Genomic DNA, 18,027 nt, shown 5'->3' with positions numbered 1-18,027 from the left:
CTCTTGAATGATAATAATAATAATGTTAATTAAATACAAATTTTTAAATCCTGAAGCCAAAACGTGCATCACCAAATGTATATTAAAACATAAAATATTTTATTTCACCATTAAAAACATTTCCAGGATATCTACAGTAAACCAGACCAGATCACGGCATCATTTCATCTGACTGGGAACAGTTTTTTTTTTGGAAGCAACCATTCCCCCTTCCTTGATTTTTCAACAGACCTGAAAGCAATCTTTCTTAAATTAAATTAAACACTGTTATGTTAGAAAGTAAAGCTTTTTATATTGTATTCCCTTTCCCCTTTACAGTAGTGTTGTCAGAGCTGGTTGTGTGTTTTATTTCATTCCAATATTTTTTCACCAAATTGAACCACAAATGTTCCTCATAAAACAAAATATGCACCACATATTTAAAAAGCTCTTATGTTGCGGGGTATTTCAGCAGGAGAGGAGAACAGAGAACGCTAGAGTTCTTTCTCCTGAATTTTAGCACCTGTTTTGAAAGTGTGAATTAAAATCCTTTGCATGATGTTCGTTTATTCCCCCCCTCCTCCCAAAGTGGCTTATAAAGGTGACAAACGGCAGATTAACTTCCACGTCATCTCAAAATAGCTTCCTAAAAACATTTTACCCTTTAGTATGACTCCAAACTACCTTTAAGACTATTTGTGCTTTGCCCAGTTGTTGCTCATTTATACGTTAAATCTCTGAAGTAGCCACTGACCCTCTCAACGCCGAAGCACCCGAACATTACGAAGAACAATTAAACAAAACAAATTGCTCCTTAGATTTCATTCACACTAATCAATCCTCAATGTAACAGTAAAGGGAAGAGCGTACACATCTGAAGTTTGATTTTTGAAATGAATAAAATGAACTCATGATTCCTGCACTTTTCTTTTCTTTTCAAAACAATTAAAAACACTATAAGTCCATAAAAAAATGCTCTTTTTTTTTTTTTTTTATCAAGCCCATATTTCAGATTCACAATGATCAACTGGAAGTTTCTTCTTCTGCTTTTTCTCCAATATTATTATTCATCCATCTCTCCTTACTGTGAGCCGTCATTCCCACTGCAGTATTTCCAGTTTTTTGTTTTTCTGCCGGAGAGCCGTTTGTGCCGCGTGAACGTACAGAAAAGTACATTGTAGTGATTTTCAAACACTTTCCTGCGACTGTCTCGTCTTTGTTGTCGTCATCAAGATGATAAAAACAGACCATTATGTGCTGATACCTGAGCCTGCTCATTCATTCCTCTGTTCATTTTGCATTTCATGTGTTATTCTTTGTCCGTTTCTCTCTGTGTTGCACTCCTCCTCTTCCGTCAGATGTGTCCGTTCCCTATGTGACGGTGGTGAAGTTTTGCCCTCGGATGGCGCACCAGGCCATGAACACATCTCTGTAGAGGAGAAAAAGATAAAAGAAAAACATAATTTTCTCTCTACTTTAGTCAATTTCGGACATGCAGTGTGTAACATGTGGACAAGTTGCACATTTCCCTACTTGTGAGTACATTTACAAGCACATTAGTATCCCAGTTTTGACTCTTCTTCTTGTTTTGATCATATTCTGGATATAATGTTTACATGGAACATACAGAGACCTACTTATTCAGCTGATTATAACAGTATCCAGGAGTTTAAACATCTGTGTGTAGGTGTGTTTTTGACTACCAGGACGTTGCCAGTGTCAGATGATCACTTGCATTTCACTATGAACTACTACGTAACTACGAAGGACGGATTATAAATGAATAAATGACTCTATAAATAAACAAACAAATGTCATTAAATGTAGCAGAAATATTATTAAAAATAAATGTAACCATTAATTAATTGATCAAATGTGACAAACTTATATTCCTGTTTTAAATTGCTTCTTTATTTATTTATTTTTGTATTAATTCCCTCTTCTGTTTAATTTTCCCTTTTATTTATTCATGCATTTATTTTTATTCATTTTTAAATGTATTTATTTATTTTTGGATTTCGTTTTCATTCATTCATTTATTATTGAATTTATTTATTTTATATTTATGTATATATTTATTGATGTATTTATGCATATATTTATTTGTGCACAATTTTTCCTTTGCATTTCCCCCCCTCTTTATTTCCCCAAACTTATTTATTATGTATTCTTTTCTTTATATATTTCTTTATGCATTTCTCTGTATTGGCAAGAATCTGGCGATACAATACGTATCATGATACAGGGGTTACGATTCAATATATTGCGATACTGCAAGCAAGGCAATAAAATGCAATATATTTAATCTAATTTTAGGAAAACTGTCATAGTATAAAGAACACACCACCATATGCATAAAATCTGAGTAAAAAAAGTTGACTTTTTTATGCAATCAGTGGGAAAAAAACTGCTAAATGGCTGCCAACAAGTTATTAGAGGCCTTTAAAGGCTCAGTTCATCACAGCTACACACACACACACACACACACACACACACACACACAACACTTTCAATTTCAGGAACTGATACTGATGATCACAAATCATATACAAAACTCTAGGACCCAGATTTGGCATGTATGTGTCTGGTGTACACACCTGCAGTGTGTGGCGACACACTCGTTGCTACAGTACTCCTTGTCCCAGTCTTTGCTCTCCACAGCCGGCTTGGTGCAGCCGGCGCGCACACAAATGTTACGGCTGGCGGCGTGAGTCACGCTGGGGGCGGGGGCTACGTTCACCTCAACCTCCATCTGAGAGACAGAACAAGCCAAAACACTAATTTTACATTTAAAGTATTTGTCAAACCGTCAATTCAAAGCTACAGACATTTAATGCAACAGTTGGATAAGATAAATTTCTAAATTTAGCTTAAGCTAAACAGGTAAAAAAAAAATGCAGCTTACCCCTTCCTCTGCCTCCGCCACGTCCTCTGCTCCCGATACCACATCAGCCGACTGTCCCACCTCCACTGTCAGACCTGAGGAAGACACCGACTTGGGCGTTTCTGACGTCACAATGATCGGAGCACTTGAATCCGACTGCCGCGGCGTCGGGACAACCTTGATCTGCAGCGGAGGTGGAGCCGTGGCAGCAGCTGCGCCTCCGCCCCGTGGCTTGGCCTGCAGAGGCGGAGGGGCCTGGGCGTGCCCCATCTGCTGCAGCCGAGGCGGAAGAGAGGTGCTCTGCATCTGCTGCAGCGGCGGCGGCTGGCGCGGCGAGGAGGCGGCCGTCGCCGTGACGGATACGACGCCGGAGGGCAGCTGCAGCTGCTTGATGATGATCTTGGTGACGGTGAGTGGGTGCAGCGGGGTGGGAGCGGGCGGAGGTTGAGGTTTGCTGGCGCCGGTGCGGGAGCGCGTGGTGACCTGAGGCAGGTCCAGGATGATGTTGGAGGTGCAGATGTTGGTGATGGTGTTCTCCTCGGGGTTGTAATGCTGGGACCTGGTGGTGCGAGCGGCGAGGGCGGAGGGGGGCGTGGTTATGACAGCGGGAGCCGGGGCTGGAGCCGGGGGTGATGGGGGCGATGGGGAGGTGTCCATGACTTCAATAGGGGCCTGGGGAGTAGACGTACATGATAAAGTATATAGATATACTGTAGAGGTACAGATCACATCCAAATAACGAAGCCAACTTTCCCCAGGGACTAGGAACCTTTTGAGGAACTGATTGTGTTTAGACCACAGGAGCGTTCCCCATGGACTAGGAACCTTTTGAGAAACTCATTGAGTTTCGAGCGCAGGAACCTTCCCCATGGACTAGGAACTTTTGGAGGAACTCATTGCGTTTCGATCGCAGGAACTTTGCCTAGGGACTAGGAACCTTTTGAGGAACTAATTGCATTTTGTCACACAGATCCGACACAGAGCAGGAAGACGCTGCAGCGTGATAATAAATACTAACACTACAGACTTTAGCCCCGGAGCCCGTTTAATAACGGGTTTCGTAAACCATCATTATTCATCGCGTTTCAGACAGCCTTTTGCGATGCGTTTATCGCACATGTTGATATCGCGATGACGATGAAAATACGGTTTATCGGTCAGCCCTAGTCAGCGGACTAATTTGCCTAATCTTCCCAGGTCTTTAGATCGCTATGGAAACAACAGCGGGCTGAAGGAACTTTTTAGTTCCTTGAAAAGCAGTGGAAACCTGGCTTCTGCTGACAACCTGTGCCATCACAGAAGGAAAATACTATAAACCATCCGATAAAGCATGCAAGTGCACAGTGTCGAAACCATGATGTTAGTGTGTGCATTTTCCTTGCAACTACATACCCTGTTAACAGCTGTCAAGTTTTACAAATCGAGGCTGTCTCGTCAATCAGAGGCACTCACCTGAGAAACATGGCCGGCTCTGTACTCTGCCAGCGCCTTCAAGTAATCTTTTTTTGCCGCTTCGTTTTTCCTCTTGTAAACCTGAACAAAAACAGAAAATTATTAGATACTGAAATTAGGATTGTGTTTAAATCTCACCGCGTTATTGAGCCCATGTCTGCTGAGTGAGAGAGGATACTTTTAAAAACACTCCCTTCAAGCTGAACTCAACCTACCTGAGTCACAATAAGTATATGACTAACTAAAACGATGGACTGATGGATCAATGAAAGGACTATAAGCACATTTCAAACTGCAGGAATCCTGCCAAGAGTTTCCTCTCACCTGTTTCTGCTCCTCCCCCAGGCTGTCCCACATGGACGCCACTATCTTAGACACCTCTCCAAATGTAGCATTGGGGTTTTGTCCCTTAATAGCCGCCTGTGTGTCCCTGAAGAACAAAGCGTAGGCCGACACAGGTTTCTGAGGCTCGTTGGGGTCTTTCGTCTTCTTCGGCTTCTTCGGTCCGCCTTTCCGCCCGACAGCTGGAGAGACGCTGGAGGCGGGAGCAGAGAGCGGCGACTCGGACAGGGTAGGGTCGAGGGAGATGACAGCGGGAGATACGGCCAGAGAGACGGGAGACTCCACCAGGACGCTCTGATCGGAGGGGGAACCAAACGATGCATGTTAGAATAAAGGATAAACAGTATTCACAAACGATATGTGCTTGGACGGAAATGGTGAAACAGGCGTGCCATGGGAATTTCAAAATAAAGGCGTATCGTAAAGATAACGAGATGTATAAATGTTTTCACTTTGCATTGATGATATTGGATGTTACACCCCTACTGAAAACTGTTTCAGATCTTAGATATTTCTCTACAACATAAACTATTTGTGACTTTTAGAGCATTAATCAAATACAAATGTGAGCACTTTGTGGTTAGCAGCGATCAACAAGTATCAGATTATGATTTCCCTTTTGTTAAATTGATGAAAATAGGTTTTAAAAGTCACCCTTCTAAAGTCATCCATGTCGTCATCCTGGAGCGAGCTGGTGGGAGACGCCGTGGCCGAGAGAGGGTTATCAGGTGACTGGGGGCGTTGCAGCATGTTCCCGCCTCCCAAGCCGAGCCCCAGTTGAGCGCTGAGCTCTGACTGGTCGATAGTAGTCAGCTGGTTGGACCCCAGCAGGCCCTGGCTCATGTCACCCATCGGGACGTCGATGGTCACCGGGGACGAGCTGCTGAACTGAGAGCCGATGGGATGACCGAGATCCTGGGGACGGAAAGAAAATGTGAGTGCCGGTGTTCGATACGGAGATAACCGCTCAAACGTTCTGCTCTCCTCACCATTCCCAGTGACGACCCCAACAAAGCGCTTCCTCCTGACTGGTTGATGACTCCCAGACTCAGGTGCTCCAGTCCCTGCGAGGGGGCGTTGACGAAAGTGGAGGCGAACGAGGGGTCGTCCCCTTCGACCACGGCGTTCCCGGGCACCACCACGCTGTCGGAGGGGCCGGTGTCCGACAGCTCCCCGAAGTGGGACACCACATCCGACACGGTGAGGGCCGAGTCTGGATCCAAAGAGATGGGAGGTATCTCGAACTCCTCATCGCCGAGGCTGGGAGTGTGGAACGTCTGGAGAGAAGATGGCGGACGGAAGCAAGAGTGGAAGACGGAGAAGATGAGAAGTGAAAGAAGGAAGAGAAAACAAGTTTGTGAGAAATTGGGGCGGAGAGGAGTAACCAACAATTTGGAAAGGAAGGTAAGAGAGCCACAAGAGAAATTGGGAGAAGATTAGCCAGTAATACAGATTTCTGAAACACAGATTTATAATTTTGGACAAAAGTTCATCAGAAGACGTACTTTTAAGATTCATTTTCGTAGATTCTGAATAATGACATATCTCTAAAATATTGTTTCAGGAGTGATCAAGGCAGATGTGGAAAATTGCTTTCAGTGTTCAGGGGCTGATGTCACAAAGCAAGAAGAGCAGAGCATGAATAGAGACGTTTTTAGACTCCAGTAGAGTTTTGGCTTACCATGATAATTATAACAAAGATAAAAGGAATATGTTCCCACTCTGGGTTTAAAACTGGAGTCCTAACAAAGACAGAGATAACAGAGTGACCAAACTAACAGCCTAATGAATTAAAGCTGCATATTAATTAATTGCATTTATGTTTCATACTCATTCCAGTGTTGAAATCTTTAAATGTAAACTTAAAACCTCCCTATTCAGCCAGGCCTTTGATTAAGAATGGCATTTTAATCATCATTATTTTCTTAATCATCTATTTTATTGTATTTCATTTGTATGATTTTATTAATCACTTGTTTTATTGTATTTAATTTGTAGAATTTTATCACTTTTTTCACTTGTTCTGCCTTTTGTTCGGCTTGTCAGTCATCTGTGAAGCACTTTGAACTGCATTAACCTGGATGAAAGGTAAAAAACAAAGTTTAATTTATTGATTGACTATTGAACATGAAATTGATGCCTTACTTTTTAATATCTGAATAACTATTTACTTGTGTTTCCAAAGATTCTTATTCCATTCTAGCTGTGTGACTATATTGTATATATTTTGCCTCATTTTATATCACTTTTTGTGATCACAATAACCAAATTTCTTGCTTTGTGAGACCGGCCCCTGGTCATGCACCAAAAAAAAAATAAAAAACGTGCTGTCACTCATAGCTGTACAAAGTGCCGACAGGTGAACAGAAGAAAGCAGATAGTGAGAATGCGGATGATTGCAATATTACTGAAAAGTATGTGCACAAAACCACCAATGCAGGAGAGTTTTAGGTATGAAACATGTTGCGTTATGGGTAGGTGATGTTGAAACTGATAATGCCATGCTTGCAAAATATTCTCGAACCTGTTTGTAGTCATGTTTCGCTCTTACGTTTTTATAATTACTATTCCTCTAAGGGTGCTTTCACAAGCCATAGTCCGTTTAGTTAGTCCAAATCAGAGTGAAATTGATACTTTTGGTTAGTTTTCTATTTATCTATTTCATCTCGAGAGTGAAATTTATTTCACTTTGAGTCGGCACTGATCCACCGTACGCACGACTTCCTTCTCCAGTTTATTTTGAATGACTTTAATAACACCGCTGTTTGTGTTTTGTGGACTGTATTTAGCGTATTCTGTATGTTGTCTTCGGCCAAGATGTCAAGCAAACATCGGACTTCTGCAGAAGTCCAGGTCAGTCCTCTCCCGCTCATGTTAACCTGTGTCCATCTCAACAAATGCCTGCACAGGTAGCCTGCGTTTTGGGATTGCTTGGGTTGTTTTGGTCCGCACCAGAGTACGATTATCACAACCGCCCAAATGAACCGCACCAGAGTTCATTTAAAACGGACTAATTGTTGGCTTGTGAAAGCGCCCTAAAAAGAAGTTTTCTGATGCTTAAAAGATGTAAAAATACATTTTTATTAGCGTTAAACTCAACACCTCCATGTAGATCATGTGTCTGCAGCTGCTTCACAATAAAATCCCTTCCATCATCCCTTCATTTGACTAACTCTTTAGATGAGTCAGTTTTGCAGTTATTTTTAGATTTGCATTGTGACGTGGTGTTTGATGATTCACTCTGTAAAAAAAAGCTTGTTCCCTAAAAAGCATTATTATTATTATTATTATTATTATTTAAAGAGGTGTCTGAATTTAAGCAGGAGAGGTAGTGAAATATAAAGTATTTATAAATAAGTCATACTCCACCAGCAGATCCAGCGAGGTTGAAGAGGTCAATGGGTTTAGTGGAACACTAAAAAACGTGAGTATGTCAGTAAGTGCACGTTGATTACAAATGTCATGTAAAACTGGTTTTATATGTACTCATGGCACTGACATTAAATGGTTCACACATACAGAGCAAAGGCCTTATTCTGTATGACTCACACATGATAAAAAAATCAAATATGAACATGGTTGAAAATGCTATGATTTGAGTTTAGGCATGGTGGTTGTGCAGTTAACGCTGATTTAAAACCCAGTTTGTGCCTCTAATGCATCACTATTACATTCAAGTCACAGAGCAAAGCATCTATTTCTCCTGAATCCTTTAAATACGTGGTGATCTTTGAAAAACCCAGAAGAGTTTAACAACACTTACTGATGTACTGAAGGTATTTCAAGAATCGTAAGAAACTCTTTTAACCACCTGGGTAAAAAAAAATCTTGTCAATATTTGTCATTGTTCTGTGTTGTTAATTGATTTCCAATAATAAATATATACATATATTTGCATAAAGCAAGCATATTTGCCAACTCCCATGTTTATAAGAGTATTAAATACTTGACAAATCTCCTTTTAAGGTACATTTTGAACGGATACAATTTGAATGGAATGACAGCCCTAGTTTAATCACACACTCAACGACTGAACTTTGGCTGATGTGAGGGATCCATGTTTGTTTAGTGTTCAAGCACATCCATATTATGTGCCATATTAAGTGCCATGTCGGATATGTTACAAATCAGAAACTCGTAAGTACTTTAACTCTGTTATGACATGAAAGCAGCTTTAGCTCTGTGACTGTAATGTATGGTAACACATGGTGTGCATGGTTGTCCACAGGAGGGAAGGCTCCATAGAAATAAACAAAAAAAAACCTGTCAGAGGGAAATTCAATGAAGATTAATTCTACGCACATCACGTAGGCGCGAAGGCTATCAGAACAGCGTCAGTAAAGACAAAGGTAACGCCTGCACACTGCTCCATGCCACAATATTTTGTATTGTCCATGTTTGATTACTGCTTGGATCTTCGTCAGGTCTGTCCAGTAGTGTGCAGACGTTACCTTTTTTCTTTACTGAGAGGGAAATCCAATGCCAGATAACTCAAGATGTGAAAGGCCTACCTCTGAAGAGGAGAGGAAGGGATGGCCGGACCCAGAAATTGTCAAGTAGTTGTCACTGCCTCCAGGGAACTGAAACAGTAGAAGTTGGGAAAAAGATTATTGATTTAGAACAGGGGTCAGCAACCTGCGGCTCCGGAGCCACATGCGGCTCTTTAGCTCCCTGTGGATTTTTCTAAATGGAAATGAATAACTGTTTTTTGTTTACATGTTTTATTTTTATTTATCATTGTTGTAGGTCTATGGTACGACGGTACGACGGAGTATTAGGGCCACATTGAGGAAAAAAATTTAAATCTGAGATTTCGTGAATAAAGTCATAATATTACGAGAATAAAGTCAGAAGTTTACGAGAAAAAATGTGTAATATTATGAGAATAAAGTCTAGTAATATTACGACTTTTTTTCTTGTAAAGTTATGATTTATTCTCGTAATATTACGAGTTTTTTTTTCTCGTAAAGTTGACTTTATTCTCCTAATGTTACAAATTTTTTTCTCGTAAAATAATAACTTTATTCTCATAATATTACGTTTTTTTTCTCGTAAAGTTATGACTTAATACTCGTAATATCACGACTTTTTTTTCTCATAAAGTTATGACTTTATCCTCGTAATATTACGACTTTTTTTCTCGTAGAGTTATGACTTTATTCTCGTAATGTTACTACTTTTTTTCTCATAATATTCTGACTTTATTCTGGAAATCTCAGATGTTTTTTCCCTCAATGTGGCCCTAACACTCTGTAGTACATTATACACATTGGCCTTCACTGCATTAAACTTATATCCTATATAATTAGACTATAAACTGTGTTACCTTCATCATAATGCTCAAATGTTTTGCAGCTCCAGACAGATTTTTTTGCCTAAAATGGCTCATTTGATATTAAAGATTGCTGACCCCTCATTAAGAAGGAAGAAGACATATTCACCAAAAAAACAGACTTCTTCATCTTCCTCTTTTTGGACTTTAAAACACACAGTGACATCCAACCAGCACCAGTGAGGCAGTATAGGACTACAATAACAAAACCAAGCACCTAGAAACATCTGCACACTGAGATGCATTTAATGACAGTTAGTTAAAATATGCTAAGCCTATGCAAACAAGTATCATTGTTTCCATTTAGATAGATATATAGATAGATAGACACTGTAGATATATAGATAGATAGATACTGTAGATATATAGATAGATAGATAGATAGATAGATAGATAGATAGATAGATAGATACTGTAGATATATAGATAGATAGATAGATAGATAGATAGATAGATATATAGATAGATAGATACTGTAGATATATAGATAGATAGATACTGTAGATATATAGATAGATAGATAGATAGATAGATATATAGATAGATAGATACTGTAGATATATAGATAGATAGATAGATAGATAGATAGATACTGTAGATATATATATAGATAGATAGATAGATAGATATATAGATAGATAGATACTGTAGATATATAGATAGATAGATAGATAGATACTGTAGATATATAGATAGATAGATAGATAGATAGATAGATATATAGATAGATAGATACTGTAGATATATAGATAGATAGATAGATAGATAGATAGATAGATAGATAGATACTGTAGATATATAGATAGATAGATACTGTAGATATATAGATAGATAGATAGATATATAGATATATAGATAGATAGATACTGTAGATATATAGATAGATAGATAGATAGATACTGTAGATATATAGATAGATAGATAGATAGATATATAGATATATAGATACTGTAGATATATAGATAGATAGATAGATAGATAGATAGATATATAGATAGATAGATACTGTAGATATATAGATAGATAGATAGATAGATAGATAGATACTGTAGATATATATATAGATAGATAGATAGATAGATATATAGATAGATAGATACTGTAGATATATAGATAGATAGATAGATAGATACTGTAGATATATAGATAGATAGATAGATAGATAGATAGATATATAGATAGATAGATACTGTAGATATATAGATAGATAGATAGATAGATAGATAGATAGATAGATAGATACTGTAGATATATAGATAGATAGATACTGTAGATATATAGATAGATAGATAGATATATAGATATATAGATAGATAGATACTGTAGATATATAGATAGATAGATAGATAGATACTGTAGATATATAGATAGATAGATAGATAGATATATAGATAGATAGATACTGTAGATATATAGATAGATAGATAGATAGATAGATAGATATATACTGTAGATATATAGATAGATAGATACTGTAGATATATAGATAGATAGATAGATAGATAGATAGATATATAGATAGATAGATACTGTAGATATATAGATAGATAGATAGATAGATACTGTAGATATATAGATAGATAGATAGATAGATAGATAGATAGATAGATAGATACTGTAGATATATAGATAGATAGATAGATAGATAGATAGATACTGTAGATATATAGATAGATAGATAGATAGATAGATAGATAGATAGATAGATAGATAGATAGATAGATACTGTAGATAGATAGATAAAAAGGCAGTAAAACAAGTTAGTAGTGCAAAGTACAAAAAAATATACCAGATATGAAAATACAAGGAGATGAAGAAAACTATTAAAGAGACTGTTAAAAATGAATACAGTGCAGAAGAGGCTGTTAAAGGTGAATATAGTGCAGAAGAGACTGTTAAAGGTGAATATAGTGCAGAAGAGACTGTTAAAAATGAATACAGTGCAGAAGAGACTGTTAAAAATGAATACAGTGCAGAAGAGACTGTTAAAGATGAATACAGTGCAGAAGAGACTGTTAAAGATGAATACAGTGCAGAAGAGACTGTTAAAGGTGAATACAGTGCAGAAGAGGCTGTTAAAGGTGAATACAGTGCAGAAGAGACTGTTAAAGATGAATACAGTGCAGAAGAGGCTGTTAAAGGTGAATACAGTGCAGAAGAGACTGTTAAAGATGAATACAGTGCAGAAGAGACTGTTAAAGGTGAATACAGTGCAGGAGAGGCTGTTAAAGATGAATACAGTGCAGAAGAGGCTGTTAAAGGTGAATACAGTGCAGAAGAGACTGTTAAAGGTGAATACAGTGCAGGAGAGGCTGTTAAAGATGAATACAGTGCAGAAGAGGCTGTTAAAGGTGAATACAGTGCAGGAGAGGCTGTTAAAGATGAATACAGTGCAGAAGAGGCTGTTAAAGGTGAATACAGTGCAGAAGAGACTGTTAAAGATGAATACAGTGCAGAAGAGACTGTTAAAGATGAATACAGTGCAGAAGAGACTGTTAAAGGTGAATACAGTGCAGAAGAGGCTGTTAAAGGTGAATACAGTGCAGAAGAGACTGTTAAAGATGAATACAGTGCAGAAGAGGCTGTTAAAGGTGAATACAGTGCAGAAGAGACTGTTAAAGATGAATACAGTGCAGAAGAGACTGTTAAAGATGAATACAGTGCAGAAGAGACTGTTAAAGGTGAATACAGTGCAGAAGAGGCTGTTAAAGGTGAATACAGTGCAGGGTAACTCCAGTAGCCTTAGTCTTTGAGAGTGCACTGTGTGCATTATTATCTATTTACTGTGTTGTTAAAGACCCCCATTCATAAAGATAGAGTCACCTTGTTGTCAGTGTCAAATCCATTGAAGGACTGCGGATCCAGGAACTCTGGATCCCCGTCGTGCTGCCCGGTACCGTCCGTTAAATCCGAATAAAAATTCAGGTCCATCTTTTTTTCAACTGGGCCTCATATGTTAGCTTATGAGGCCCCTCCTCAAAAATTCAAGACGTTGCGCAAATTAAACCGAAATGATATATATATATTTACACAGAAAAGTGTATAAAAGGTGTTTCAAGGTAGCTCAGTAAAGAGGAAACCTCTGAAACACAGAGTTTCTTATGAAACACTGACAGCTGGTGCACAGATGTTGCTGCTATCTAGCTCGAGTAAAACGGAGCATGTGTACGCATAGCAACCGTGCCAAAAATAACCCTAGCTACCGAGAGGTAACGTGGCTGTTTAACCCGTCTTCCTTGCTGACTTTGTCCTAGCACGGTTTAGCTTTTAGCTGGGCTTTTTTTTGACGCAAGGCTGCAGCAGCACTCCTCTCACTTCATCGAGCCTCGTTTGTCTGGCAGTCCTCAAACGCAGCATTCAATCAATGGCGACACAGCTATAGCAGAGACACACAGCTAATATAACAACGTTTAACGGGACTATAGCGTTAACTGTTAATGCTGTGAGGGAGATGAGAGAGATAGAAAAACGGTAATGATCGGTTCAAGGTGTCTGACAGACAGCAGACCGGATTTTGCTTCGTGTTGGCTCCGGGCCAGGCTGCTCAATCGATCCAGAGCACACGGATCTAGTGATGTGTCGGTTGCGAACGAGCCGGTTCAAAGAGCCGGCTCTTTTAGGTAAACGATAATAGCCGGATCCCGTCCGAAAGCTGTTTTATTTTCTTCTTTCTTTACTTAAAGGGACTATTTGTAACTTTCAGAATTGCTTGTTAACAGCGACACCTGTGGCCGTTAAGTCAACGAAAGTCAGCGTCGGGCTCGCGCTTGCTCGCTCTAAATAGACATGAACGAGCATTGCTCAAAACAGTGAGGCGACACACGTCAGCTCAAACCACAATATTATTCTATATTTCACCTGCTTGGCAGTAATGTTAGCTGACCAGACGGAGGTCTCTCCATGAATCAATGCTGATCCTAGTGTTGGCATTTCCTGATTCAGCGCAGGCTGAGGCAGCGGGGCTCCGCAGCGAGTAACGTTGTCATCTCCCGACCGCAGCCGGAGTGAACAAGGAAGACACCGGCAACCGGTCGGTAATGAGACGATAACGTTTCTCTCTGCGGAGCCCCGTCACTTCACAAGACACGGGAAACCTCTGTTGGTCTGGAGGAGCTGCAGCATTTATTTATGCACAAACGTCCACTGTACATTCACTAGATATTCTCAGAGCTAAACTAACTCTTCTGCAGTGTTGAGTGAGCGCGTGTTCACGTCTAGGTGTGAAGCGAGTACGCGCGCTGTCTGAGTGAAGGCAAGCAGGCAGGGGAGCAGTGACTTCAGCCACACGCGAGCGCGCATGTGCATATGTCCCGACCCGGTACATTTATATGCTTAAAAAGTTACAAACAGTCCCTTTAATTCAAGGCAGAATGATAGGACGATCATCTCCGCGCCACGGGCACTCCATGCACTGACTGTGACTGAATGTTGTGTTAATGACATCCGTGCGACCAATCAGGTGATGACAGACAAGGATTATACCATCAAAGCAGGGAGGGGCGGAGGCGCGCTGACAGTCTACAGGTACAGAGCAGGAGGAAGAGGAGGAGAGAAAGAGAGAGAGGAGTGCGGTGCGCGAATAGCAGACAAGATGAGTGACAGTTGGAAACGTAGCAGCATGTAAAATTATGGTATTCTGGAAATTATAAGGTTTAGTATAATTATATTGTATAATTTAAGTGATATATGTGCACACATACTAATCATAGGTCAAAACAGCTAAAGCTAAATTTGGCTGAATTATAAAAGGCAGAAGTGGTAAAACGAAGAGCCGTTTTGGAGCCGAAAGAGCCGGATCTTCTTCGGTGAGCTGAGCCAAATGATCTGGCTCACTAAAAAGAGCCGTAATTCCCATCACGAATCCAGAGCCACGGATCATGGATGGAATGAACGGGGAAAACTCAACAACGCCGGATGTTGAGCGATACAGGTTTCAAAATAAAATCAGATCGCTAACTTTGTATTTTTTTTTTTTTTTACGATATAGTCAAGATGAAAAAAATACCAAAATATTGGAAAAACATTACAGTACTAAGTTAAGATGAAAAAACACCAAAATATTGAAAAACATTACCACTATGGAGGACCACAAGAGTCACATAAATAGCAATAAAGCATTTAATTGATTAATAACTAATTGTACAATAAAAATAGAAAAGCATAACAAATTACTCTGTTATTTAATCCATGTATTTATAGATTAATAAATCAATTTGTAAACACATTTATTAATGGCTATTTTTATTGTACAATTAGTTATTAATCCATTACGATTTAGTAAAGATGAAAAAATATTGAAAAACATTACAATACTACCCACTATGGAGGACCACAAGAGTAAATAGTAATAAAGCATTTAATTGATTAATAATTAATTGAACAATAAAAATAGCCATTAATAAATCTGTTAACAAATTGATTTATTAATCAATAAATAAATGGATTAAATAACAAAGTAATTGTTATTTGACATTTTAATGGGCAATAAAAAGAAAATGCAAAAGTCAGAATATTACGAGAATAAAGTCATAACTTTACGAGAAAATAAGGCATAATATTAAGAGAATAAAGTCACAACTTTACGAGAAAAAAAATCGTAATATTAAGAGGACAAAGTTATAACTTTACGAGAAAAAAGTCAGAATATTACGAGAATAAAGTCATAACTTTACGAGAAAAAAGTCGTAATATTACGAGAATAAAATCCTATTATTACGAGAATAAAGTCATAACTTTACGAGAAAAAAGTCGTAATATTATGAGAATAAAATCCTATTATTACGAGAATAAAGTCATAACTCTGCGAGAAAAAAAGTCGTTATATTACGAGAACAAAGTCATAATATTACGAGAAAAAGTCATAATATGAGAATAAAGTCATACGTTTACGAGAAGAAAGTTGTAATATTACGAGAATAAAGTCATAACTTTACGGGGAAAAAAGTCGTAATATTATGAGAATAAAATCCTATTATTACGAGAATGAAGTCATAACTCTACGAGAAAAAAAGTCGTTATATTACGAGAATAAAGTCATAATATTACGAGAAAAAGTCATAATATGAGAATAAAGTCATACGTTTACGAGAAGAAAGTTGTAATATTACGAGAATAAAGTCATAACTCTACGAGAAAAAAAGTCGTAATATTATGAGAATAAAATCCTATTATTACGAGAATAAAGTCATAACTCTACGAGAAAAAAGTCGTTATATTACGAGAATAAAGTCATGATATTACGAGAAAAAGTCATAATATGAGAATAAAGTCATACGTTTACGAGAAGAAAGTTGTAATATTACGAGAATAAAGTCATAACTCTACGAGAAAAAAAGTCGTTATATTACGAGAATAAAGTCATAATATTACGAGAAAAAGTCATAATATGAGAATAAAGTCATAACTTTACGAGAAAATAAGGCATAATATTAAGAGAATAAAGTCACAACTTTACGAGAAAAAAAATCGTAATATTAAGAGGACAAAGTTATAACTTTACGAGAAAAAAGTCAGAATATTACGAGAATAAAGTCATAACTTTACGAGAAAAAAGTCGTAATATTACGAGAATAAAATCCTATTATTACGAGAATAAAGTCATAACTTTACGAGAAAAAAAGTCGTAATATTATGAGAATAAAATCCTATTATTACGAGAATAAAGTCATAACTCTACGAGAAAAAAAGTCGTTATATTACGAGAACAAAGTCATAATATTACGAGAAAAAGTCATAATATGAGAATAAAGTCATACGTTTACGAGAAGAAAGTTGTAATATTACGAGAATAAAGTCATAACTTTACGGGGAAAAAAGTCGTAATATTATGAGAATAAAATCCTATTATTACGAGAATAAAGTTATAACTACGAGAAAAAAAGTCGTTATATTACGAGAATAAAGTCATAATATTACGAGAAAAAGTCATAATATGAGAATAAAGTCATACGTTTACGAGAAGAAAGTTGTAATATTACGAGAATAAAGTCATAACTCTACGAGAAAAAAAGTCGTAATATTATGAGAATAAAATCCTATTATTACGAGAATAAAGTCATAACTCTACAAGAAAAAAAGTTGTTATATTACGAGAATAAAGTCATAATATTACGAGAAAAAGTCATAATATGAGAATAAAGTCATAATATTACGAGAAAAAAAGGAAAATAACACGTAAAATTACTACTTTATAATATTATGACTTTATCTTCATAATATTATGTTTTTTTTCATAAACCTATATTATTTTTGTAATATTATGACATTATTCTCGAAATCTGGCTTGTGGCCCTAATACTCCGTCGTACCTTCGACCTTCAACAATGATAAATAAAAATGAAAATGAAAACAAAAACAGTTATTCATTTCCACTAATTTATACTGGAGAGGAGCTAAAAAGACCCCTGCCCTAACCGCTCATTTATGATTCCTGATTTTATTTTGAAAAGCTACGACAGGAAGCCAGCCTGTCATGCCGTGTGCTTTATCGATTTAAATCTAAAATCCAACCGACAAAATAATGAGTTCACTTTGCTAACTATATATTGAATATTGTAGCTTTAACAAAGCACCTGACATGGCGTGTAGCTGCGAAAGGCACAAGAGTATGCCACCGAACACACTATTTATAATGTTTTAACGACTAAATATCAGTTATTTTAGCTTTTTAACGGCCTTAACGGCCAGTTCATTGTACTTCTGGTTGTTTCCAACGGTTAGGAGAACGGTTAGAACGGTTAGGACGGTTAGAAGACGGTTAGGACGGTTAGGAAGACGGTTAGGATTAAACGGTCAAAGTCTGTTATAATTGATCATCACACATTAAGACCAAAGTGATTCTTTTTTATTAAGTAAAACGTGTTCTTATACCAACTACTCTTACCTCCATGCTCACCCCCGCGATATCTGATTAATGTTTTAGTTTTTTATCCCACTTTTTGCCAGTGAACTTCGCCCAGAATTGATTTCCTCAATAAATATCACAACAAGCCAACCGGCTTCCCGACTGTACGTACAAGTGGAAGTGACCTCATCACGC

At 37.7% G+C, this 18,027-nt stretch overlaps 1 protein-coding gene across 4 annotated transcripts; it reads right to left on the bottom strand.

The window, feature by feature from the left end:
• Nucleotides 1–78: 78 nt before the first annotated feature.
• On the bottom strand, nt 79–18,027 carry tox4b (TOX high mobility group box family member 4 b). Of its 4 annotated transcripts, none has more exons than XM_037759247.1 (10): nt 17,872–18,027; nt 9,169–9,237; nt 8,022–8,072; nt 5,647–5,934; nt 5,312–5,572; nt 4,640–4,951; nt 4,316–4,396; nt 2,885–3,535; nt 2,577–2,731; nt 79–1,408 (listed from the first exon to the last, which is right to left on the bottom strand). In XM_037759247.1, exons 1-10 carry the CDS (start codon nt 17,875–17,877, stop codon nt 1,351–1,353), a joined length of 1,932 nt encoding a protein of 643 aa, XP_037615175.1. In that variant the 5' UTR covers nt 17,878–18,027; the 3' UTR covers nt 79–1,350. The 4 variants fall into 4 exon arrangements, with proteins under 4 accessions (XP_037615175.1, XP_037615173.1, XP_037615176.1 ...); XM_037759245.1 differs by lacking the exon at nt 17,872–18,027 and adding an exon at nt 12,813–13,631; XM_037759248.1 differs by lacking the exon at nt 8,022–8,072.

The sequence above is a fragment of the Sebastes umbrosus genome, chromosome 22, assembly GCF_015220745.1.
Source record: "Sebastes umbrosus isolate fSebUmb1 chromosome 22, fSebUmb1.pri, whole genome shotgun sequence".
Lineage (NCBI taxonomy): Eukaryota > Metazoa > Chordata > Actinopteri > Perciformes > Sebastidae > Sebastes > Sebastes umbrosus.
Note: the sequence above shows the minus strand (reverse complement) of the source record. Positions and strands in the feature narration are given on the sequence as shown.

Bases quoted from the DNA above. Each gene is read 5' to 3' on its own strand.
- tox4b (XM_037759245.1), bottom strand. From the start codon at position 12,920: ATGGACCTGAATTTTTATTCGGATTTAACGGACGGTACCGGGCAGCAC. The intron at 9,238-12,812 runs GTGACTCTATCT...CTACTGTTTCAG, and splicing joins GATTTGACACTGACAACAAG to TTCCCTGGAGGCAGTGACAA. The intron at 4,952-5,311 runs GTGACTTTTAAA...CCCTCCGATCAG, and splicing joins ACATGGATGACTTTAGAAGG to AGCGTCCTGGTGGAGTCTCC.